Source organism: Xiphophorus hellerii, chromosome 9 (genome assembly GCF_003331165.1).
Source record: "Xiphophorus hellerii strain 12219 chromosome 9, Xiphophorus_hellerii-4.1, whole genome shotgun sequence".
Classification (NCBI taxonomy): domain Eukaryota; kingdom Metazoa; phylum Chordata; class Actinopteri; order Cyprinodontiformes; family Poeciliidae; genus Xiphophorus; species Xiphophorus hellerii.
Window position 1 is genome coordinate 25,091,885 of NC_045680.1, and position 26,332 is coordinate 25,118,216.

The following is a 26,332-nucleotide window of genomic DNA, read 5'->3' on the forward strand; positions in this document are numbered from 1 at the left end:
GTTTCTGTCATGCAAAGGATTTTACACCGTAGCAACTTCTGGAATAATGAAAAACAAAATTGCAGTTTAGCGTTTCCTGGAGCCCACCTGATGACGCAGCACTGGTTCTTCTTGTTGCGCCTCATGTTGAAAAAGCAGGTGTCTGCGATGGCAAACACGTGGGGGGGCAGCTCGCCCAGACGCCTGTCTGTGTACATGTGCACCTGCTCTGTGGTGTAGATGGGCAGCAGCCGGTATGGGTTCACTGCCACCAGAATGGAGCCTGTGTACGTCTGAAAACACACACACACACACACACACACACACACAGAGATGTTTGCCATTGCACACAGTTTTGTGAGCGTGTTTTGTGTTTCCATGAGCATAAAGGCATCACAGTGGAGGAAACGCAGACAGATGACCGGCTTCGGTCACGGCCACAGCGCCTCAGGCCCATCGACCGCTGGGTGTAAACATCTGAGTTCCACTCAGAGACGCCCGTAAACACCGACGGCCGTCATGTGATTCAGTGGAAGACGGCGAAGCGTCTGTATGTCAATAAATATCCGGCAACATTTCAAAGTGTTCTGTATTAGAAAAAAAAGGGAACATTTGTTTCAGATTTAATGTCTAAAAACCGTCGCAAAACGAGTGTGTAGCATGATTATTTTTTTAAAATATATTTAAATTACATTTACCTAGTACACTTTTAAGATTTAAATGATTTCTCAGTTTCCTTTAGCTCTGCGAAGGTTCGGATTCCTCAGCTTTTTGTGGACTTTGTAAGTCATATTCTGAACTGGAGATGCACCGATCCGATATTAACGTGCGTCAGTCCTGATACTGAAAAGAATTCTACACCGGGTATCGGTGGCAGTAGCAAATAAATGTGTAACTGTGTACATTTAAAGAAACATCTCAAGTCAATTCAGCACCGTTTTCCTACATCATATAGTATCGGCCAACACTAATACTCAGATATCGGTATCAGAAGTAAAAAAGCAGAACAGTGCATCCATGAAACATTATTCACACTCCAAATATTAGCTTTTCCTACATATTGGGAAAAATATGTAATTAATAAGTAATTTATAGTCTTTAACAGAGTGGTAAATCTGTGTTTATTATTCAGTGTTGGCATCTCAAGGTTTCTCATATCTCAGTGACTGATTAACTGCTGCTCTTTTTCTGATCCTAACTATTTTCTGTCAAGTAACCAAAGCAGCGACTCCGGTTTCGTCATTGACTTGCATTACTGCACTAAAGTCTTAAATCATCCGTCGTGTCTTTATCGTTTTCTGTTGATGAGCCACACCGTCATATATTCCTGTAACGTGACATTAGTCAGAATCTCTATCCGCCTTGTGAAGGTTCTTGATTTTGTTTTCTCTTTTCACTCATTTTCAGCCAAATACTTGACTTTTATCAGAGCGTTTCAGAGAAGCCCTGAACTCCAGGAAAGAACCAGCACTGTGTGGCACGCAGCAGACAAATGAGGCTGTGTGATCTTACGATTTTACCTCCACCTATGGTTGGAACTAGATAATTGCATATACTGCATAAAAAGACACTTTTCTTTGCTGTATGGCATTAAACGTCTGATTTTTTTTTTCCAGCTCAGCTGGGGTAATAATAATTTTCTAAAAGCCAGAATAATGAGAAATTTCTTTAAACTTCCCAATAATGTAGAAGCTTACAGATAATCCCTCAGTATTCCCTTTGAACTGTATCCCTCCATCATGTACATTTTGTCTTTTTTCTTCTAAGCCCACTTTTTTTTTAAATTTGCTATTATGATTAAAATTAATTACTTTTAGTGACCATAAAGTAAATGTTGTCAAACATTCAAGCTGCAGTATGCAACTCTTCTAATTAATTATTCAATTAAATAAAAAATCTAACCCAGCTTTATTTATGTCTCCTTTTCCTCCTTTTGGTTTCGTTCCAGAGACGTTTCAGAACCAAAAACGTTCGTCTCCTTCCTGAGCGGCGTGACAAGCCGGCGGTTCCCAGGCTGGTTATAGTTATGTGTGTTTGTTTGAACAGAAGGAAACGGGGCCTCACGGCGTTTGAACGTGGTCACCCAAAGATGAACGAGACTCGTCTTTTTTTCCTTTCTTTTTTTTTTTTTTTTTTTTTGCCATGATGTCACAGAAAGAATCAGGCGTGCTTTGAAAAACAACCACGGCTGCGCCTCCGAGTCACTACGATGTTGTGAAATAGCCCATCCTAGGCTTTCCCAAACCGTAATCGGTCATTTTCGTACATGTAAAGTTCTTGAATTTGAAGATGGTAATAACAAAATTCTCTCTGTCAAGCAGATTGAATCGTTTGGATAACACCAACTGAGCCAAGAAAAGGAAAGTTTGAATCTGATTTGAGATTAGGAAAAAAAAAGCTTCGTCTTTTTGCATAAATATGTGGTGACAAGCTGATAGTTTGGGGAGCTTTCTGATGCTGAATTGAATAATAATAATAATAATATTAATAATAAAAGGAAGACTAAAATAAGTCAATATAACAAAGGAACTAAAAAGGTGCTTACAGTTAAGATAGTTTAACCAAAATGAATTTCGTCAAATGACTTCCAACTGAGCACTTTAAAAATTAGATGTTTTTTTGTATGTGTTCTAGAGTGAAGTTGAATCACAGACAAAAGGTTAAATTGATCCTGAAATCCTTTTTTTTATCTTACACTGTGGCATCACTCAAATAGAGATGGATCTTCAAACGAAGCTCAAAACGCTGCATTTGGGTTTTTATTCTCTGTAAGCCATAATCTTCAAAATGACATGAAATAAAGGTATAATAAATCTAAATAATGAGCTTAGATTCTAAAATGACCAAAAAAAATATTACTGTTTTGTACTTGAATGCAGCACAATATGACTATTTTGTATTGTAAAGTAGTAGTGTTGGGGACATATATTGTTCCTAGCTGAACATTCAGTTTCAGTGCCTGCTTAATGCATATTTAATAAATTAGCATTGTTTTTTTTTTGATTGGTCTGATGTAACAGTCTAATCTTAAATATCATGTTTCCATCAGACAAAAATAATGTTTTTAACTGGAATAGAGGCCTGAAAAACAACAGTGTGTGTGGAATTAATCAATATACAAATATATAATGCGTTTCACTTGGTGAGCAGCTGAGTAATTAAAATAAACCTTCTACACTGACATGAACGGGATCTCTGGGTTTATGACTCTCCACGCACAGCTGACGCAGGAAACGCAGGGTGGTTTGGTCTGACGACACTGCCTTACTGGTCTCTATGGAGACGAACAGCTCCGTGATAAATCCGGGGGGCAAAGTCTAAGCGGAGCCGCTTCGCTCGCCAAGTCCAGTAAGCATTTCCTGTGGCCGGTTATGGGCGTCGTAAAACTGGGTGGACTCCCGGGAACAGAAACTTACATAGATGATGCCCTCTTTGTGGCGGACCAGCAGGTTCCTGAGCAGCCCGGCCTCGTTCAAGTCGCCCAGCATTATCATGTCGTCCACACCTTTCACCGAGCTGGGGTGCATGGGGCGGATGCTGCCCTGGGTCTTCTTGTTAATCTTGTGCTCCTGCATCCAAACGACCATTACAATTAACTCAGAGAGGGATTAAATGCGGGTTTGACGGGTGGAAGTGAAGCGGACATTTCACAGGTGTGGTACCTTTCCTTCATCGTCGATGAGCTGAAGCTGCCCGGTGTCGGTAACTGTAACCTCGGCCCCAACAGGGACTCCACGGCCGGAGTCCACCCAAACGAAATCCCCCTGATTGGAGAACACCAAGAGTGACACTCGAGATGACTTTTCATGATGCGTTTAAGGTTTATACAAATGTGCAGAAATAAGTCAAATTCAACAGTCGTACCTTACTTAAATGCAGCATGGCAGCAATTTAGTAAGTCTGGAATTAAAAATAAATACTTTGTCAGGCAGAAACGCTGAGGAACCAATGCAGGCTCAGGCGGAACAGTTGGAGCCTGTTCCAACCAATAAGCAATGAAGTCATTTTATTTTTTTAAAATTCAAGAAGTTAAAGTATTATAAATTCGTTCTCAACACTTATCAATTTGCGGGGTATTATTGCCATTGGATGGATATATATATATATATACATATATATATATGTGATGGCATAGTTACTTTGAAAAAGTAACTTAAATCGGATTACTGATTACTCCTTGAAAAAGTAACTCAGTTAGATTACTGACTACTTGATTTGGAAAGTAACTAAGTCACATTAAAAGTAACTTTCTTAGTTACTTTCAGCAGCTGCTAACAACAACGCTGTGAAAATGACATTGATCTTTGCCAATACTTAATTGTAAACTATTTTATAATGGTAACATCAACCATGTGTCTCCACTTATAAGGTTGAACTGAAGGGGAGATTGTTTAATGGTTACAGTACAAAACCCCCCCAAAAAACTCTAAGAAGGATTTTAACCAAACCGCGACTCATTAAATTTGCTAGCGATTTTAAAAAAATAATAAAAAAAAGCCCACAGCCGCTTATAATAATCGGACTCGGCGACAGAAACTCAAAATAGTTCCTGTTTTTCTACCAACAAAATGCGCGTCTCCCTCTTCCCTCCATTGTTTACGTTTCTGTTGCTGCTGATACTGTCGCATAAAAACGGCGATGACTCGACAAGACGCGTAGAGGAAATAAAATTAAATTCCAAAAGAAAATAGTAACGCACAAAAAATGATTTTGATAAGTGACTGTAGTCTGACTACTGGATATGAAATAGCAACGCGTTAAATTACTCTTTACTGAAAAAAGTTATCCGTAACGCGTTACTGACAATATATATATATATATATATATATATATATATATATATATATATATATATATATATATATATATATATATATATAATGTGTGTGTGTGAAGTATATGTGTGTGTGTGAAGTACATTTCCACCAAAAAAACCCCTCAAATTTTGAGAAGTCAGAAATTTTCGAGACAAAAAAACCCTTGAAATTTACGAGTTTGAAAAAGTCGACAATTTGCGAGAACACTAACAAAAAATTCGACTATTCAAACTCACAAATTTCCACATTGTTTGCTAAGAATTTTTTTGACTTCTCAAAATGTCAGGGTTTTGTTTTGTTTTTTTTGACTGAAATTTACTCTCTTTTTTATCCCATCTACAGTGGAATACGCCATCGTGGCCGCTTCATAAATGTCACCTTACATAATCCTGAACGAGCACATTTTAGAATAAGACGCCAGTAAAACATCACATCGAGTTCAGAGTTGTATTTTTCTAAAGAGAAGATTTTCCAACACCAACTATGAGCTCTTACCTGAGAACAGGTGTCCCTGTGGTCCAAGGCCTTCCTTTCAGCGGAGGGATCTTTTCCTTGAATGGCTACGAAGCAGGAACTTTCCCCCAGAATTGTCTCATTTTATGGCTCTTTGACTTTGCTCCTACAATAGAGCCACCCGGCTTCGCCAGCAGCTACAAAATGGGCGTCTGCTTTGTTTGTTTGTTTTTTTTATTATTATTATTATTATCAAAAATTAATACCGTCTTTCGTTTCAAAAATCGACAACTTAAGAGAATTCATGTTTGGTGAAAAAAATAAAAAATAAAGCTAAAAGCAATTTGAAGTGTGGCATTATAGCACAATAAAGATAAGGGAGCTATTTTAATGGTTGCACAATAAATGTGCTCCGACTTCCCCGTTAAACAAAAAGCTCCACAAGATGGAGTTATGGAAAGTGCTAGAAGGAAGAAGGCAGTCCCCTTAATGCCTGGTCCATTATCACAGCTGTTCTGGGTCAAACACTGATAAATGTGTTATGATTTATTTATTTTTTTTAAAGTTTGATAAATATAAAGGCTAATGACACTGAAGAGATAACTAGCTTGCTCTGTAATAACACTACTAATTTAATCCGCTTCCTTCAGGCGTGGTCCATTTTACGGGGAAGGTGATTTGTTTAACATGGCAAAGTAAGGTTGGCCCGGGTAAACCACCTGCTGAGACCAATTACAGCCATGAGAATCAATAATTAAACAGGGTACGCTGGCATCTATAAAGATGCTTCGGGTAGTCTTGTTTTTGTCTTCTAATACAGACGGCTGGAATAAGGAACGGATTTTTTTTTTTAAAAAAGTCACCAAAAGTCTGGGACAAAAGTGTCAATTCAGATTTGAGTGTTTGGGTCGCAAGAAGCCTCAAGAGTCGAGGTTGTCTGGAGTCTGTAAACACTACATACAGATTGTGAAGCTTTTAAGGTCGTTTGTTGAGAAATGAAAACTTCTCAATGTTTGATATTGTCTAGCAAAATGTTTTTTTTTACGTCAGGCTACAATAGAATGTTCAGTTCCAATGGTATCAATGACATCAGCAGTGATGGCATCACTGTATGATATCACAAAGGAATCTCTCTCTTGAATGTAGCTCACAGACAGCGTTTCCTCAGACCTGTTCCTCAGTTCTATCGCGACAGATCACTCTTCAGAGCACGTTCGAAATTAATCGATATCGATTCCAGATATTACGAGCTTTTCAGAGAAGCAAGTATTTACCAGTATATAGTCATGAAGCAACAACTGATTACTTGTGAACATGAAGCTTTTCCAGCTGAGCTTTCATGGATCGACATGATGAACCTCAACATCCAAGTCGACTACGACGAAATCATTGTTTTTGACGATGACAGCGAGCCGGAAGATGAATCGGCAGAGATCCAGGGGGAACCAAGTCCTTCCGGCGACTTTGAGAGTCCAAGATCATTGGAAGTCGAGCAGAAAACAACTCCCGCTGCTGGCTTCGAGATCACCCCCTTAGTGGAAGAGACAACCCAACACGTCATCGATCTCACAAAGCAGGTAGATGATCTTACAAAAGAACTGCAGAATAAGATTTTTGAACTCCAGGAGGAAAGAGACCGAAGGATTGCATGTCAGGCTGAAGTGAAATCGCAGCAGGGGGAGGTTCAAAAACTGCAAAAAATGTTGGAAAAAGAACGTCACCTGCGAGTCAAATGTGAAGATGTGTCAAAGGCTTCTTGCTCTTCCAAAGTAACAACAGACAAGAGCGTTCTTCAACAGCTGGATTACTTCAAGAGGGAGGCTGAAAAATATGCCTCCCGCAATAAAGGTCTGATAGAAGTAATGGTTGAAGAATACAGAGTGAGACTTAAATATGAGGAGCAGCTCAAACGTCATACTGAGCAGGCTTCGAAATTCAAAGAACAGGAGGAAACGGTGAAATCTTTGCAGGGTCAGGTTGCAGACCTGAAGATGAAGTTGAAATTTTCTCTAGAAAACAACCATCTGAGAGTCTCCACCCAACCAGAGGTCCTCCCGCAAACAGAAGGTTCCCTGCAAACAGAGGAGACCAAGGAAAGACAGACCTCCAATCAACCAGGGAGGTCTGAAGAAAGGCGTACTTTCAATCAACCAGGGAGGTTCGAGGAAAGACAGACCTCCAATCAAGCAGGGAGGTCCGAGGAAAGATGGACCTCCAATCAAGCAGGGAGGTCTGAGAAAAGATGGACCTCCAATCAACCAGGGAGGTCCGAGGAAAGATGGACCTCCAATCAACCAGGGAGGTCCGAGGAAGGACGGACCTCCAATCAACCAGGGAGGTCCGAGGAAAGATGGACCTCCAATCAAGCAGGGAGGTCCGAGGAAAGATGGACCTCCAATCAAGCAGGGAGGTCCGAGGAAAGATGGACCTCCAATCAAGCAGGGAGGTCCGAGGAAAGATGGACCTCCAATCAACCAGGGAGGTCCGAGGAAAGACGGACCTCCAATCCACCAGGGAGGTCCGAGGAAGGATGGACCTCCAATCAACCAGGGAGGTCCGAGGAAGGACGGACCTCCAATCAACCAGGGAGGTCCGAGGAAAGACGGACCTCAAATCAAGCAGGGAGGTCCGAGGAAAGACGGACCTCAAATCAAGCAGGGAGGTCCGAGGAAAGATGGACCTCCAATCAACCAGGGAGGTCCGAGGAAGGACGGACCTCCAATCAACCAGGGAGGTCCGAGGAAGGACGGACCTCCAATCAACCAGGGAGGTCCGAGGAAAGATGGACCTCCAATCAACCAGGGAGGTCCGAGGAAGGACGGACCTCCAATCAAGCAGGGAGGTCCGAGGAAAGATGGACCTCCAATCAAGCAGGGAGGTCCGAGGAAGGATGGACCTCCAATCAAGCAGGGAGGTCCGAGGAAAGATGGACCTCCAATCAAGCAGGGAGGTCCGAGGCAGGATGGACCTCCAATCAAGCAGGGAGGTCCGAGGAAGGATGGACCTCCAATCAAGCAGGGAGGTCCATGCGACCAACCTCCACTGGTTGCATGGAGGGCCTTCATGTTGGCGTTGGCCTCAAGGCCAGACTAAGCCCGGCTCGGCCTTTACGCCGACCCACACCCAGGTGGCAGTAACCTAGGTAACTGTCCAAACCCAGGTTTTGCCAACACTGGGCATTATGAAAATTCAATGCTTTACACAGATTTAGGAAATCAAAACAGACACAGGCAAATAATATTCCTAACTCAAAAATCAATGGAGAAAACACAACATCAATTTCAGAGTTAAAAACACCAAAATAAACATAATTAAAACTTTCCTATATATAAAAGCTGCAGCAGGTAGAATTTCTAAAAAATTAATTAATCTAAATTCTAAATCAGGGGTGTCAAACTCCAGTCCTCAAGGGCCGGTGTCCTGCAGTTTTTAGATGTGCCACAGCTACAAAACACAGGAATAAAATGGCTTAATGACCTCCTCCTTGTGTAGATCAGTTCTCCAGAGCCTTAATGACCTAATTATTCTGTTCAGGTGGTGCAGCAGAGGCACATCTAAAAGTTGCAGGGCACTGGCCCTTGAGGACTGGAGTTTGACACCTGTGCTCTAAATTGTCCTAAGCTGTAAATGAGACAGAGAATCTGTGAAAATTCCTCTGACTCTGCTGCTGTCCAGAAACAACCAATCAGAACCAAAAGGCAAACTTTTGGTTCTGATTGGTTTCTAATGCGTTGAATGCGTTTCAGCACATTCAACGCATTAGACTACTAATGTACTGCAGCTACGCAATTGGCAGAAATACAACCTAACATTGTATCATCATTATTTATAGAATGATTTAGAAAACAAAATGCTATACAGATTTGTCAAAACTATTTCGACCCATATTAGAACTTTGCATTCATTTCCCTTCAATTTAGTAACTGCGATTTTCCCTAACCCTAACCCATACTAGTCTATTCCTAATCTCTGAACGTCACCCTTGACTCAAAGCAATGAGTCCATCATATTAGGACCAGGCTTTGGTCCTAATATGATGGAACTAATATGGCACTGGACATATAGTGGTGCGTTTACACCAAACACGTTTTGAGAGTCAGGCGCATCTGGTTTACATTCAAAGAGCTGATGTGGCGCGTTTGGAGCGTCTAGCGGCCGTTTGAACCATTTGACATGTCAAGTGAGTCCATGGCGTCCAACATTCCACGCAGACTTTGAATGTAAACCAGACTCGCCTGACGCTCAAAACGAGTTTGATGTGAACGCACCATTAGAATGTTCAGTTCCATTGGTAACAGTGACATCAGCAGTGATGACATCACTCTTTGACGCATCAAAGGAATCTCTTTCTTGTGTAGCATACAGAGTTTTTTCAGACCTGTTCCTGTTTCAGACTTATGAATCTTCTCCAATTATTTGAAGATACAGAATCAGCCCATTCTCAGGTGAGAGAGACTCACCTGGTATAAAGTTAAATTTTAGGTACTGGAATTACACCGGAGATAAATTAGTTTAATCAAAGCACGTCATGAATATGTGTTCGTGTACTCTGTCTTAAGTCCAGAGCATACTATTTATTTATTTTTTACTTTTACCACTAGATGACATTATATATATACAGTATATATATCTATATATATATATATAGATATATATATTTATACAGTACATACCAAAAGTTTGGACACGCCGTTTAATTCAATGAGTTTCCTTTATTTTCATGACTATTGACATTGTAGATTCACACTGAAGGCATCAAAACTATGAATAACACATGTGGAAATTTGCACTAAACAAAAAAGTGTAAAACAACTGAAAATAGCCCTTATATTCTAGTTTCTTCAAAGTAGCAACCTTTTGCTGTGATTACTGCTTTGCACACACTCTGCATTTTCTTGATGAGCTTCAAGAGGTAGTCACCTGAAATGGTTTTCACTTCATAGGTCAACCTGCCCTGTCAGGTTAATAAGTGGGAGTTTATAGCAGCTGTACGAATTATCTAATCGTCTATTGATTTTCAGCAATCCACACTAATAGCAGATATAGAGGGCTACAAAATCAAATTTCCCTTAGTCCCCATGGAGCAGTGCTTCTCAATTCCAGTCCTCAGGCCCCCCTGCCCTGCCTGTTTTAGATGTGCCTCTATCAATCCAGGTGTGTGGCAGAAGGGAAACACCTTCTGCCACACACCTGGCAGAAGGTGTGTGGCAGAAGGGCAGGGGGGGCGCGAGGACTGGAATTGAGAAGCGCTGCCATAGAGACCTGGCCCAGTGGCCCCAATGCCAAGATCTCCAGAAAACATTATTTCACACCATGAGTTTCTCTCCTTTCATGCCCATAGCAACCAATGACACAGTGGTATTCCTTGCAGCATTCATTGTCATGCATGAAGATGATTTTGCTACGGAAGGTACGGCTCTTCTTTTTGAATTATGAAAGAAAGTGATCAGTCAGAAAGTCCATATACTTTGCTGAGGTCATTTTCACACCTTCGGGGTCTCTGAAGGGGCCGACCAATGATTCTCTCCCCAAAATTTTGGTGCAAAAAATGACTCCACCACCTCCTTGCTGACATCAGAGCCGTGTTGGGACGTGGTGCCCATCCACCACCAATCCACTACTGCGTCCATCTGGACCATCCAGGGTTGCACAGCAGTCATCAGTGAACAAGTCTGTTTGAAAATTAATCTTGTTGTACATTTCAACTTGTTTTTTGGTCTGAGGAAAACCAAGTCTTCACAAATTAAGGTCTTCATCCCCGAGAGCATCGTCAAACTTTTGTTGCTTTTGAAGTGATGACTTCTTCCTCTCTTATTGGGATGTCAGTCTGTCAGTGCAGGACTACTTTAACTGTGAATGTCAGCATCTTTACATTTGTTTTGGGTGTGGAGTTGAAGCCCATATTCCACTCCAAGAGGTGTGTGGTGTGACGGCTGGATATTCCTAAGGGGTTCCTTGTACCTGTAGTCAAAATGGCCGTCCATGGATGGAGCCGCCTGCAGGAAGTCCACTGTCCTCTTCCTGTTGGCTTTGCTTCCCCAAGATGTCACAAAAGGAGTCCGCCTCTTTGAGGTATGCCTCCATTTAACTTAAAACATTTTTAAATTATTGATCCCAACATATAAAGAAAAACATAAATTGCTTCGACAGGTGACCAATACTACCTAGAGTGAGTTACATTGATTCCACAGAAACGTAGCTTTAAGTATCTTTACTTTAATTACACAAACAAAAACAATGTACAATGACTAGATATTTTCAAGCCCGCTTCATCCTGCAACTCTGCAACGGTTACACTCTGCAGCAATGAAGCGGCGTAACACACACACACACACACAACACAAACTGTTTCATCGAGTACAAAAACTTGAAAAGAACCAAGTCAATGAAAAACCAAAAGCACATTTACAGTGATTTACATGAAGTCAGTCTGCTGTTGTGAGAGCACAAGGCAAGTTAGTCTCTCTTCTTCTTCTGTTTCAAACACTGCACCGTCTCAGACCAACATTTGGTTTGGTCTCAAACCAAATCAACGCCACCTCTAAATGGTGGGACATCTATTCATCATATAGTGGATTAAAGATGGCAGTTCGACATTTTTCGCATTCTCACTTTCAAAACTAAAGACATTCTTTATGAGGATTTTTTTTTTGTACTATAAAAATTCTTTTAAACATGCCACATTAAGGTTTTTAACCCACACAAGTATTGTCATTTTGATTTGTAGATTGCAACTAAACACGGGGCTGATAAAAAAAAAAGGGTAAATGTGTAACCATCGAATGAAATATATGTATGTATAGATATATATAGAAAAAATATTAGCCATAAGAAAAAAAACAAAAATGTAGTGATTTGAAATGTGGGACAGCTTGCACATTTCTACGTCCAATTCTTCTACACTAACAAAATGAAGGCACAGACTGAGCACAGTCAAGATTAGTCTGAATAAACTGTTGGCTAAAAGTAAAATCTGAGGAGATGGACTCAAAATTCACTGCATCTGCATGCCAATTATCACAGATACACAGGAAGCCATCTTTGAACTGTCCTAATGGAGGAGGCAGAAACTAGTAATAAAACGAGCCTCGGGAGTCTTTAAAGTAAATCGTCGTGGGTTTTGTTTTGTTTGTCCCCACTAACACATCCTAGATTGCTTCATACTCGGTATGTTCACTGTGTCTTTAAGAGAACGCTGTCCGGGTCAGCTTCTCCGATCGCCGAAGCCTCCCCGGTTGGCTTCTCTCTCTGCCTCTCTAACCACAGGCAGTTAAGGAAGGGCGCGTGCGATTGTATGCAGCAAATCATAGCACCAGAATTCAGAACGGCTCCTTCGCCCCGCCCCCTTTCCTCCTTGGAAACGGGGCGGCGGTCGTCGAGGGGCGAGTGACTCACCCTCAACCTCACGCCCGTTCTTTGCGCTTCAGTTTGGACGATTTCTTGACGGTGCCGTTCTTGTTGAGCAGCTTCAGAACTTTCTCCTTGTGATCGAGAACCTTCATCATGGTGTCTCTGGCCTCGGTCACTTGGTCCATCACCAGTTTACAGCGCTGCATGTTGCCCTGGGGACGCAAAAATTTGATTTACGGTTTACCTAAAATGATTTGTTTTGGCAGCGGCTAATTAAACATTCGGTTGGCTTTTTTTTTTCCCCTCCAGGGGGTCTTTTTGTGGGCTCTAGTGTCCCTTATATGACAGTAGACCGACAGGAAACGGGAAAGGAGAGGGGGAAGACATGCGGCAAATGTCGTCGGGTCCGGGAGTCGAACCCGCGACGCCGCGTCGAGGACTCAAGGCCTCCAAATACGGGTCGCGCTAACCGCTACGCCACCACGGCACGTCCCAACATTCGGTTAGCTTTTAACTTCTTCTGAAACATGAAACAAAAACCAACCAATAAAACCTTAAAGAGAAACCATCTTATCCCTTTTCACACTACTGTAATGGGTGTAAAAAAAAAAAAGAGAAAAGAAATAAAGAAATCTGTTGCATAATGTTAAAACTTGTAAATCAAAAATGCTACCTAACAAACCGATTATTCTATTCTGAAGCTCTGTCTGTGCCGATGAAAATCCACTCACCTCGACATGCCAAATACTCAGAATGGCTCTGATCAAGCAGAATTTTTATGATTAATTCAGCTAATAATTATGCCACTAGGGGACACTTCATTTATAAATTATGTGTTGAACTTTTAATTTGTGGAGGGACTTGATTAAAATTTTTAATTCAGTTAACTGCAGGGTCTATAATTTGAATAAAAATTGATTATCTAAAATAAGCAATATTTTCAATTCAGAAACCCATTTTGCTGATCAATTATTGAATAAACAGGCATATAAATTTGTTTTTAATCTATCTAGGTTATTCAAACACCGCATTGGTGCAAAGTGCTTTTACACCCAGTCAGTTTTCAAGTGTTTCATTCATGGAACATATTTGAAAAAAAGAACCCATCTTTAGAAATCTTGACGCTGACATCAGCATTAGCAGCTGTGCTGCTGAAACATGCTTAGTAGTGAGATGCTATTTTAGGCTTGGATAGCTTCGCCGATATGCTGAATCCTTTTAGCATACAACAATAGTCTTTTCCAGTGTCCAATCAGTTAATATTTTTGAAGCAAAAATTAACCCCCAGTGGGCCTTTTTAAGTGGTTTTGTCATCCTTCGCTGCTTGCAGATGTTGCCTCTCCAGAAAGACAACAAACTTTTCAGCTTTAGACTTTTGCATGTCAAAAAAACCCCAAAAAACACAGGCTCTGTGATGATATAGCAAAAGTAAAAAAAACTCTCAATTTGTACACTCTTCAACCCAATACAAACACTAAAATAAGGGTGTGGGAGGATTTTATGTTCCACAAAATCAGTTTCTCATGGCGTAATTCAGGTAGCTAGATAAACAGTGGAAGTTAGAGGGGCTTAACTTCCTAGCAGGATCTACATGTCTGAACAAGTCCGAGTGAAACATCCAAATGTGACTGGAAACAGAGTCCAAAATGTGACAGCTTAATTAAAAAAGCATTTAAAAATGTGTTGTGCTCCCAAAAGTCAAAAACTGTTTAACTTGGCAACTGATCATCAATAAATCTTGACAACTAACAAACCCGACAAGAAATACCCCAAAGCATAAAATGCCTATGCTGACATGTTCTGTTCTTGCTCAATATGACCATAAGTAGAATTTTTTATTTTTTTTAATAAAAAATTAAAACTCCAGGGGGTCTTTTTGTGGGCTCTAGAGTCCCTTTTCATGAAGTAGGCTGACAGGAAAGGGGGAAGGAGAGGGGGGAAGACATGCGGTAAACGTCGCCGGGTCCGGGAATCGAACCCGCGACAGCCGCGTCGAGGACTTGAGGCCTCCAAATGTGGGCCGTGCTAACCCCTACGCCACCACGGCACGCCCACCATAAGTAGAATTTTAAATGAAAATATCTCCAAGCTGTTTGTAGTACCTGAATGAGCTCATTGATTCGGTGCAGGTCATCGTCGGAGCCTGCTCTCTTCTTTGGAATAAGGCCCTCTTGGAGGGTGGAGAGACGGCTGTACACATCGTGCTCCAAACTCGACTACAGACACAAACAGAGAAACAAAAATCTAATTTAAAGACCTTTTAGTTGGCTCCCCAATTATGAGTTTTGCACAATTCTAAGTAGTAGTAATAATGAAAGATTTCTGAAATGGTACACAAACTATTTCCTGTAACTATAACATTTGGTAAAAACAATTTTATTGCACGCATGAAATGACTACAGTTGTTTTTTTCTTTCCCCTAATTTTCTAACTCTGAAATTAAAGTTAATGTAGGTGCAGTTTATGAACAACTTGTTGAACAAATGTTAACATGTGGCGGTCACTCACCAGCTGCCTGAGCTGTGCAGCACACAGGTGAATCTTCCAGCCTTGTGCCCTGCATGCCACTCCTCTCTGATTGGCCATATCCTGCAAGCTGCACTTCTTCTCCTCTGAAGTGGGAAAAAAATAGTGTCAGTGTGAATTGGTTTCATTAAAATACATTTAAGCAGCACAATCAGTTTTACATTTTAATTCCTACTTAAAGTGATCATGAAAATGACGTCTTCCAGAAAAAAAAAAACTGACAATATACTTTGTAAACACATTCGTATCGTCTTATTTTAATAAATATGATTCCGGTATTATAACTAAGCAGCTCAAGAATTCTTAGATTGGGCAGACCGTCAGAAGAGGACTCACCTTTGACCCTGATGTCGCTGTACCTCTGAAAGTGGTGGTAGGCAGCCTTCCAGGGGTTCCGGTAGTGCCGCAGCAGTGTGATGGGAGGACGAGGCCTGACTGGCACATATCGAACTCCTTCTTCATCTGCAAGAGAAAATTGCTTTTAAAATTTCTAACCGATCAAAAATGAAACGATTAATCGGGATGAAACGATTACTGAAATCATCGTCAGCTAATTTAGTAATCGATTAGCTTTTAATTGGAGTATACAAATGGAAAAAAGGCCATTTTCTGACAAAACGACACCCTCAGAGCAATAATTATGGAACAACTGTACAGATACTGCAAGCTAGGCATTTATAATAGTAAAAAAACTTGTCTAATTAAGTTCTACCCAAAACTCCTCAAATGGCGTACTTTTAGTTTCACCCTGTTCAAACTGAGTTTCTTTGGGAATCCAGTTTATCTGTTCATCCAAAAATTGGTTAATCTAAAAATTAAACAGCTCAGCCATTCACTGTGTTAACTTTCAGCCAAGCAGAAAGCGCTGCAGATGCACTCTTTGCCACAAATGATCAGGCACTCATAAAGAAATGCGACATTGTTGCATTTTAGGTAATGAAATATTTTATTTTTAAAAAAATCAATCAAATAATTTGTTTATTTGCATCTTTTAATGTATTTATAATATTGTACAAAGCCCTCTAGGGTACATGGGGAAAGATTTTTCTTTTGCCTTCCCTCGCAATACGCTTACTGCAATATTTGCTGGTCTATCTTGTATACAAATGTCAATTTAAAATTTCAAATATATACACATTTAAAGAGCCTCGGTGCTTATTCTTTACTCTTTGGTGCAAAACACTGATTGAAAATCGATTTATTCGCTGCATGTTTATGTCTGTCTATGTAAGGTTGAGATGGAACTCCACATGAAACCATTCAGACCATCAACACAAAAGAGACACAATCAAAACTGTCAGATGACTTTTTTTACCCCACGATCATAACTCAGAAATGGTCCAAATAGTTTGGACGTATTTTTTATTTCTTTCCTACTTGTGGAAAGTTTCTGTTTATATCATAGGTTTGTGGTGCATTTCTATCCTAAAGAAAAAGATATAAAACTTCAGATATTTCCCAAGGAGATATTAACATTCATGGAAAAGCCTTACGAAACCTTATTTAATAGCAGAAAGTATGATGGCAACTGTAAGAAAGGCTTACAGTATCCAATTATACCGCATGAACTAATGAGCACATTATTGTGAGAATGCAAAACCTTTTATGAGGTAAGGTAATCATCATATCCCCTGGAGGGCTTTGTAATATTGCATAAAGGCTTAAATAAATAAAAAATCGTAATTTTATAAAATCTAATTAATCAATAGAATAACCGATTACTAAAACAATGTTTAGTTGCAGCCCTATGTTCAGAGTGATTTTATCAGTGGCTGTTAAAGCGTACCAACGTATTCCCTGGGAGGGGATTCCCGCCTCTCCGCCCTGCCGCTGATGGGCCTCCCGGGGGTCTTCTCTTCATCGGTGCTGTTGGTTTCCACCATCTCGCTCTCCTCTGTGGAGATGACGTGCTGCTGTTTGCGGGGCTTCTTCCTGGGCGAGGCCCCGGGCACCAGCTCGGCTGTAGCCGGAGGGTTCAGCGTGTTGGCCTGGGTGGAGCCGGCCGGGGCTGAGGACAAATTCACATTGGGATCTACAGGGATGCAACATGCTTGCGTGTGAATCCACGTTTCTGACAGACTCTCTGATAACTGGAGGAAGAAGACGTTTCCTACCGGGCTGCGAGGTGTCCATCGGTTCCACCTCCTGCTTGATCTTGACGTCTGGGCAGGAGGAGCTGGCGGCGCATGCCGCCGTGCTACTGGCAGCGGGCTGAGTGGGGGAGGCCACGGTGTTAGCCATCGACGCCGGAACAGGGGGGGTTACGGCCATGGCCGCAGGCAGGGAGAGAACGGTGGAGGGCTGGGAGGGAGGAACGGGCCCCGGGGTCGCCAGCATGGTGGGCATGGCCTGGGTCAGGTGCAGGGGGTTGGAGGCCTGCTGCTCCCCTCCTTGGGCAGGCAGAGCTTCGACTGCAGCCATGACTGGAGGGGCCACGGCCATGTGGACCTCCGCTTTGGGTTTCACTCTAACGACAGGAGAGAAGAGTCAACTGATAGGAATCGTTTCAGAACAACGATGAGGCGACCGACGCAAAAGAAGCTCACCCCGCAGGCCGGGGAGATCCTGCTCCTCTCACGCCGCCATCGATTCGGCCACTGTTGGATTCACTGGCCTGGGTGGGGATCAGGGTCTTACGAACACATCTGGAAAACCCAAACAGGAAAAACAAAGTCCGCTTAAGGTCAACATTTAAAAAAAGAAAGAAAAGAAAAAAAACTCCTGCTGGGAGCTGCGACCCGATGCGAGCCCTCACCCTTCGGTCGCAGGTTTCTTTCGCAGGATGCTGGGTCGAGGGGAGGAAACCAGGGTGGGAGCTCCTCCCACTCCTGCTCCCTGTGTGTGGGCCTGCACCATGGTAGCTACAGGCTGGGTGGCGCCAAACGTGGTGCTGATGGGACTCGCTACAAAACCGTCAGCCAGAACAACACCTGAAATCAGAGACAGAGTGTTACAGAGGTATAGACATTTTGAAACAGATTGGTATATAAAGAGATAGCGATATATAGAGAGAGACATAGATATATATAGAGAGATATACACAGAGAATAGAATAGGATTGTATTCTACATCTATGGCTATATCTATCTCAATATTGAGAGTTGAGTAGATAAATAGATTTATATAGAGAGAGACAGACCAACAGATAAATATAGAAAGACAGATTTAGAGAGAGACGTAGACATAGAGCTATAGAATGAGATTTCATTAATACCATCATGAAGATTTTCATGTGTCACAGCAGGAAAGAACTAAATTGCAAATTGATATAAACAACTAGTATTGAAAAACAATCTAGAATAACCAGGAGATATACACCATGAAATAAGTGACACATCCATCACCAATAAGCCCCAGTTCTGTTAAAAACTAACCACGACGATTCCCAGTGAGGCAGAATCAGGTGAACAGCTACCTGGCTTGGCTTCAGTCTGCGGCTGTTGTTGCTGCTGCTGTGTGACGATCGGTGCGGGCTGAACCCCCTGTGTAGCGATGGACGCAGGCGAATGCAGACCCTGAACCCCGATCTGTGCGGGCTGGATGCCCTGCGCGCCGATCGGTGCGGGCTGGATGCCCTGGGTGCTGATCTGTGCCGACGGGAGGCCGATGCGATCCACCGCCATCAGCTGCATGTGGTTGAGGTGAACGGTGGTGGCCACGCCCACTCCGGCCTGAGCGGGCAGGGCCGAACTTGGAGCTTGAGGGGTGACTTCAGGAAGAAAAGGAAAAATGTGTTGCTTCATATTTTTACAAAGCAGAAATGCACTTTTTAAGTGATGAATTGTTCCATTTTTGTCACATTGAATCTACCAACTTCAAAAGAATTTTATGTCATTTAAATGCACCTTCCACTGGGACGCAGAACACAACTAAAAGCTACACACCATATTTACACACACAGACTTGGTTAAAGTTCGGACCTAAATTTGAGTATGTGCTATTTTGACAAAAAATGTACGTACAAACTGCAGAGCAGAGAGTGGTTCTACAAACTATCAGATAAGGGCGCTGTGTACAGGCAACTTTACACATGGTAATTAGTAAAAAAGTAAAACTTACTTTTAATTTCACTTAATTTTTCACTACTTACTAGTCTCTCACAAAAAATAAGTAAATAAAATGCACTGAAGTTGGTGATTGGAATGTGCATCTTTAAATGAAAAACAAAAAACCCAGCTGACCCCGAGTAAAAGTAAAACATCACGGCTCAGCTGGACTCACCTGGATACTGGCGGATTGTGGACACGGGGCTGCTGATGGGTGTGTATGTGTGTGTCAGAGGGTATGATGAAGAGTACGCTGGGAGGAAATACTGGAGCTGTACCGGAACAGAAGGTCTGTAGACAAGGAGAAAAAAAATCATCTTCAAAAGTCAAGTGTCCTGATCCCATGTTTCTGATTACAACTATTCTACTGCTAAACTTTCACAGGATGCTTTGTAGTTAAGAAGTTTATAGTATTTAACGTGCTCGAGTCTCATGTAACCAAAGTGCCTTAACCTTTACACATGTCAAATCAAGACTAGAATTTTTTAAAATTATGACATTAACATATAAAAACAACAACAAAAGAAAAAAAAGTTACCATCCACTTAGAGCTAAAACATAACTCAAACCAAACGTTTTCCTTCTCACCTGTTGTCACTTCTGGTTTCCATGGTGACGGGGTTAGGAGAGGACCTGTGGCCTGGGATGGGGATGAGGTTAGCCCTCTCTCCCGGGTACTCAGCCTGGACACGGGATGAAGAGTGGGCGATCGGCTGTGGGACCACTTTAGCTGTTAAAGGCACAGGACGGTTACTGCAGGGCGCCACGCCGACCAATCAGGATCAAGGAAAAATATTCAAAACGAAGGTCGACAAAAAAAAAAAAACACAACAAAACACAGAACAGACTTACCGACGGGGATAGTGGACGTCGTCGCTGCTGTAGCGTGACAGGAGTGGGACGGCATCGTCACGGTGACGATAGTGCTACTGGTCATTTGGGTGTGAGGTACAGAACCTAAGTGTTCGGGAAACAGAAATGATTTTAGTGTGCTGCTAATAATTAAAGTTCCAACAAAGTTTCCCTTCTGTGAGCCTCTTAGACAGGCTCAACATCGGTACCTATCGTGGTCGTCGATGGCACAGTGTTGGTGGCGACTATCGGTGCCACAGTCGCTGCGGCGACAGGAGTCACAGTGCTGAAGATGGGCTTCTGATTGAAACAGGACACATAGATTTCCTCTAGTCATTTGCGTTAACGCTACTTTCACCACGTGAACGTGGCAGAGCACCGACCTGTGCCATGGTGTGTGGCGTCTGGGCCTTCTGGGCTCCCATGGCGGGGTGCGACGGCAGAGTGATCCGTGTGGCTGAATCCCGTGACATCTGAGGCCTCTGGATGCCGACGGTGGCGGGAGGGGGGTGGATGGTCAACGCAGGACGCCTGCAACAAGAAAATGCTCACATCACCATGTTCCTCACTGCAGCAATTTATGAAGAGTTTATCTGTTGTAAGATTATGTCTGCATGCAAGTGTTGATAAAAACTGATGGAAAGTGGAAAATATAGATCCATATCTAGGCGTCATAATGAAGTGAAGGACATTGAGTGCTGCTCTCAATCGGCTGGACAATTTTCTTCATTTTGGGAGATCAGCTGATATTTACGAAACCAATCTAAGGCTGAAAATCACCCACTGTCTCCTTGTGCTGTGTTGCAGGAGAAGGCTAAGAAAAGATTTTAAAACTTGGCAAAATTAAAGGCTAAAGAAATTGTTGTCCAAACTACTAATTTAGAAAAAAAAAAAGAAAGAAAGAAAAGCTTTGACATTTTCATGTGATCATTTACATACAGCTTCGTTTTCTTTGGCGTTTTACGGCAACTGAACATACAACAAGAAAATTTCATCTATATTTAAAATACATTAATTTCTGTAAGACATACCCATGTGTCACTTCAGAGTGAGTGACAGTCGGACTGATCACTGGAGACTGAGTCCTGGCAGCTGAGATGGGTGCCACCACGGTTGGGAGAACAGCTGTGGATGTTGTTACAGCGGGGCGGGACTGCACAGCACAGCACAGAGCAGAGAAGGAAGGTGAAACACAGAGCAGCTCGTTATCGGACCGTTTTGTTTCTGTCCTTCTCCGTCTGAGCTGTTGAACTCACCTGGATGGTCTGATGGATGATGTGCTGCACCGTGGGTTGACCAGGGCTGGCGCTGGCTCCGGTGGCAGGCCGCAGGACCGTTTTGGAGCTGGACATGACAGCTGCTGCTGCCGCCCCTGCAGGGAGCACAACAGCATGTTTAAATAGAGTGCTGAGGAAAAATATTTGCACTAACAAAGTATCTTTATTGCTTTTTTGTCGCACCTAAATGTTCCAAATAATTTTTTTATAAATCAGACAGAAATAGCAAATGCAATTTAATAAAAGGCTGCATTTTGTACTTTCCTAGATCTGAAATGTTTAAGTGTATTTAAGAAATCCATTGGAAGAACAACAGCCAACCGTCTTAAGGACACAATAAGAACCATACCTCGAGGTAAATGGGATGAGTAGGGCTGAGGAGGGACAGTGGGGGTCCTGATGATGTGAATGTTGGCTGGCATTAGGTGGTGCAGGTTGCTGGAGTGACCCTAAAGCAACATGGGAGCAGAACAGAGGAATAATCAGCCAGATAACTTCAACATCCGTAAGAGGCTAATGTACAGAGCCTGTGCACACCTGCTGACCACTGATGGTTGCCACGGGGATGGATGGGGTGGTGGGCATGGTGCTCTCTATGGTGACAGTGATGTGACTTGCCACCTTAGGTATGTGAGCCTGGTTGGAAGCGGGAGCCGGGGCGATCAGACGACTTGGAATGGGCGGCTTATGGACCGCCTGAGGGAAACCAGAGAGTTGGTCAATTTAACAAAACTGGGAGAGTTTCTGAAAAGCAGGACAGATCTGATTTGTTAACATTAAATGAATGTTTCCTGTACAATAGTGGGAGAGTTTGTTTTATGCCTGAAGCTAAAAATGGCCTTCTAGGTCTATGTTGGAGATATGGAAATTGTTTTAGCTATGAGTATGAACACAAGTACAGGTAACGTGACAGATTACAGCAACCAATAGATTTTATTTAGGGGTGCACCGATTCCTTAATTTTAGGTGATCGGCCGATACATGTGAAACTGACAAAACTACCTCTGTTAAGTGTTAAAAATCAGCCACGTTCCCTTTTACTGTCATTAGAGAGCGCCGACTGACAGACCAGGTCACGTCTGCAACTTTTTAAACACCTCTGGTGGTAAAACAAACAGTAACCCCCAACCGGTGCACCTATAGTTTCATTGGGATTTTATGTGGTAGAGCAACATAAACAAGTGTGTAGTTGTTGAGGTAAAAGGAAAATGTTCTATTACTTAATTAAATAAGAAAAAAAACAACAACAGTGTGTCCTACACTTGTATTCAGCTCTCTTTATCCAGTCATCTCAATAGAACTCAGTGCATCCAACTGCCTTTGAAGTGACCCAATATATAAATAGACCAGTGTGTAATTTAATCCATACAATTTAATATCTGGACATCATCCTGAGAATACCACCCACAGAAAAATAAAGCAGAAGCAGCATCATGCTGTAGGAATGCTTTTCAACAACAACTGAAAGGCAGCTGTAGTTGCTGCATTTAGAAATCATAGAAAAAGTGAGGCTTCTACACAAACACATTCAAATCAGGTGCAACTCTGCGTTGGTCTACGAGATAAAAATCAGAATACAACAAGAGTGACATTTGTTTCAAATGTCACTTGTTGTGCAAAAGCCAAACAATAACGCAAAGAAAACTCCACAGTTTCCAGTTAAAGCTAAACATCAACAGCAACAAAAAAAGCTAACTGGGACAAACAAAAGACGTTCACCTTCATTTGGCCGTCGGTGAGGACTGCAGGCTGGCCCTGTGGGAGGTGGACAGTGGGTGCAGGTAAGGTGACAGGCGTCCCAGGCTGGATGGAGACGGTCTGGGGGGCAGCTTGCGGCTGCCCATGCATCTGAACCTGCGGGTACGGCCGGACCACCATGGTCTCCTGTTTGTCATCTCTGAAAGCTAAGGTTGCCCCCCCTCCTGTGGCGGGAGGGTGGTCCTGCTGACCATGGTCGCCTTCACGACTGCCGTCCCCCTCTCCCACTGCTCCTGTAATGGATTGGATGAACTTGCAATGGATTTACTGAACTTAAGCTAAGCATACTGTGATGATGATGATGATGCGTTACCTGGAGGGTTGGATGGCTGGTTGACAGGCACCAGGTTTGCAGGAGCAGGGATCTGAGCGGCACCGCCGCTAACCGCAGGCAGCCCGTGTCGGGGGAATTGTTGAGAGCTCATCCGACCTTCTTCTGACCTAAAAAACAACAAAAAACAAGTTTAGAACCACACATTGTTTAACAAAAGTCAAATTGAAAGTAAAAATGCAATATTAAAACATGTAAGTAGCCAATACTAAGTAAAAGCCCTCGAGTTTAACTGAGCGGGACAGAGAGGAGGCTAATGTAAAGGTTCAGGACACAATCAGTAGCATCTGGTGAAGCCGAGGAGGTAACAGCCACTCGGTGACGTTAAGTGTTAGAAGCACAGCAATGCTTTCAAAAACATATGAAAAAACAGGCAGCTTCTCGTCTCCTTGTTTGGTATTAAATGGTGAATATCATATGACAACACTCGTCGCTAGTCACACAAGTGCCACCCAATAGTAAGTTGTTTTGATGACACAGTCGCAGTCTTTAGGTTCTGCCTGCACAAAAACACCTAAACGCGACCCATCTTAAGCTAAATAATCGTCTCTGCGGTCAACAGTCTTGGTTCCGTAGCCTTAAAAGTAAAACGCTACCTTGTTAGCTAGCTGCTGTTGCTAGCAGCAAGCTAACGTTCCAGACGACAACTAAAAGCTGGCTGCTTTTCAGTCTAAAGTATTAACTTTCCAAAGAGCCTAAAGGCGCAATTTCTACGAGCTAACCAAGCGGCAGTGTTTCTGAATGTGTGCTGACATTACCGTAACCGCTAAAGAACTAGGCAATGGTCGTTTTGAGGATTACAATTTTTCCATTCGTCTTTTCTTTTTTTCCCCCTAACATGTAAGCCGGAAGAACGCATAGGAACGACTTAGCTCTTTCCGCCAATCAGAGAGAACCCTTCGACTTAATGGGCCAATCAGAACTTCAGAATTACTATACCTTAGCAGAAGCCGTTGGCTAGCTGCGAGCAAAAAATGTTACGCTTAAACAGCGTGGTCACGTGGTCTGTGGAAACTGCACCTTCTATTTATTATTCAAAAGATGACGTTAACATAAACTCGGTGAATTATTGGTTAAACACTGAAGAATTGTTTTACCAAAAAGTTTCTAAATTCTAAACAGATGAGAAAATGCATTGTTAGTGGCGTGATGTCCTTATAGACCACAGAATAATAACGTAAAATTAAATTAAACTCATAAAAAAATGATAATTAATTATGCTTAGTTTACTTAATTTCCTGGAACTTCAGTTCTTATAATGGTGGCTGATCTGTTTTTCTGAAAGAAAACATTTTTTTTATGGATTCTGACACTGCTCTTCCAATCTAAATCGTATTAATCTGGTCAGAGCATGTGCACTTGTACCAAACCCCTCATAAAGTCATATTCTATCCAATCCCTGTGCGCTTGCCTGAGCCAATAGCCAATGGGAAGCACTAACTCATAAATATTGATGAACACTTTCTATTTAACCCGCCAAAAGAGAATCTTGGAGCTTGATACAGTAGAAAGCGCAATAACACATTTTACCCTTAGAGGGCAGCAGAGATTCGTAAAACTGTACAAGTTTTCATTCAGAGTAAAACCTCCGACAGCTCAAGTGTGGTTTCATGGGAGAAAATGTGCAAGAAGTATTTTAGAGGACGTTATATTAATTCGTCAATATTATGCCTCTTAAACCAGCGTGTACAATTTGTGGTGCGTTACCTCTGAAAGGTCTCAACAACAACGGGATAGATTTCACTATGAATTTTTGTGATAGTCTTTATCGTCTTAAGAAATTATTTCCCTAGAGGATGGGGTGTAAATACCACAGTTTTATTCACATTACACAAACACTTTCGCTTAAAAGGAAATAAGAGAAATTAAATCTGAAGAAAATGCATGTGTGCATGATACTCAATGATTCTGAACAGTGAATTCTACCTCAGTTGTAGTGCTACTTCCTGTTAGGACTTACACCATTATATTTGTTATGACAAAAGGTTAAACTTGGAGAACTAAAGGTGCATCTTTATATGACATAAAAATCCAGAGCACCTTGGATGTATTTCTTCCCTTGTTAAAAATACATTAACGGTAATGTCTGTATCCTGCATGACATAACATCCAAAATTATGTCTAGAAAAGGAGTTTATGTATTGGACTCTTCCAGCTTTGACAAACTGTGTCCAATGTAAAAATGTATCACATGTCCTCTAATTATCAACACAAGTTCCCCTCCATAATAACAGTAACTGCATGAACACTACTCGTAGCTCGTAGCCTCTGAAGACTTGTCAGGCAGGTCATCGTGTAAGTACACCTGGGCCATAAAAGGTTATATAAACCAACCCTGCATGCTGAGGCCTGCCAAATAAATTCCTGAGCCTCGCGCACGCACTAGCTGACCTGTTGGTATGTTGCTTTAACTCTGGAGCCTGTGAAACCCTCACGACAGTCATTCTTTGGATTTTATTGCCAGCTAGTTAAGAAAATGATGAGGGCTGGCATGAGCGTCAGATTCCGCGCATGCCGTGAACACCGAGAGGTGAGGAGTGAATGTGCGCAAGAACAAAGAGAACACATTGCTTTCGGGTCTCGAGAGGATTTCTGAGCTGCACACTCATGTTGTGGTTGAAGTCTTTATCTGTGGCTCTAACGGTTTCTTCTCACCGCAAAAAACAAAATTGCCAAGTATTTTTGGTCTAGTTTCTATGTGCAAATATCTTAGTACACTTGAAATAATAAGAAAAGACGTAGCTTACAAGTAACTATTCAGCACAATGTAGGAGCTTCGTAGAAGTCAATAGTTGGTAACACTTTATTTGAAGGGGTGTGCGTAAGACTGACAAGACACTGTCATAAACATGACATAACACCTGTTATGAACATGAAGTAGTCTTTATGAATGTTTATGACTGTTGTCATGAAGTGTCATTCAGTAAATAATGACACTATTCA

General features: G+C 42.0%; 2 protein-coding genes across 4 annotated transcripts in view; both read right to left on the minus strand.

Annotated features, from left to right (window-relative positions):
* The window catches only part of myo7ba (myosin VIIBa), a 33,923-nt gene extending 28,511 nt beyond the window's left edge, over positions 1 to 5,412 (minus strand). The window contains exons 1-5 of the mRNA XM_032573227.1: positions 5,292 to 5,412; positions 3,844 to 3,879; positions 3,642 to 3,743; positions 3,396 to 3,548; positions 88 to 272 (exon numbers count right to left, since the gene is read on the minus strand). Coding sequence (XP_032429118.1) covers positions 88 to 272; positions 3,396 to 3,548; positions 3,642 to 3,743; positions 3,844 to 3,861 — 458 coding nt within the window. The 5' untranslated portion in view covers positions 3,862 to 3,879; positions 5,292 to 5,412. The remainder of the gene's footprint in view (positions 1 to 87; positions 273 to 3,395; positions 3,549 to 3,641; positions 3,744 to 3,843; positions 3,880 to 5,291) is intronic.
* Positions 5,413 to 11,445: 6,033 nt separating this feature from the next.
* sap130a (Sin3A-associated protein a) lies at positions 11,446 to 24,264 on the minus strand. 3 transcript variants are annotated; one of them, XM_032572684.1, is made up of 21 exons: positions 24,148 to 24,264; positions 23,372 to 23,499; positions 23,020 to 23,291; positions 21,838 to 21,996; positions 21,650 to 21,749; positions 21,280 to 21,395; positions 21,055 to 21,176; positions 20,407 to 20,554; positions 20,233 to 20,323; positions 20,024 to 20,128; positions 19,760 to 19,901; positions 19,347 to 19,462; positions 18,541 to 18,834; positions 17,881 to 18,055; positions 17,672 to 17,770; positions 17,240 to 17,592; positions 16,912 to 17,133; positions 15,462 to 15,587; positions 15,108 to 15,211; positions 14,702 to 14,815; positions 11,446 to 12,811 (listed from the first exon to the last, which is right to left on the minus strand). In XM_032572684.1, the coding sequence occupies exons 2-21, from the start codon at positions 23,481 to 23,483 to the stop codon at positions 12,653 to 12,655; spliced, it is 3,129 nt and encodes a 1,042-aa protein (XP_032428575.1). In that variant the 5' UTR covers positions 23,484 to 23,499; positions 24,148 to 24,264; the 3' UTR covers positions 11,446 to 12,652. The 3 variants fall into 3 exon arrangements, with proteins under 3 accessions (XP_032428575.1, XP_032428573.1, XP_032428574.1); XM_032572682.1 differs by having other exon boundaries at positions 16,912 to 17,157; XM_032572683.1 differs by lacking the exon at positions 24,148 to 24,264 and adding an exon at positions 23,986 to 24,141 and having other exon boundaries at positions 16,912 to 17,157.
* Positions 24,265 to 26,332: the final 2,068 nt, after the last annotated feature.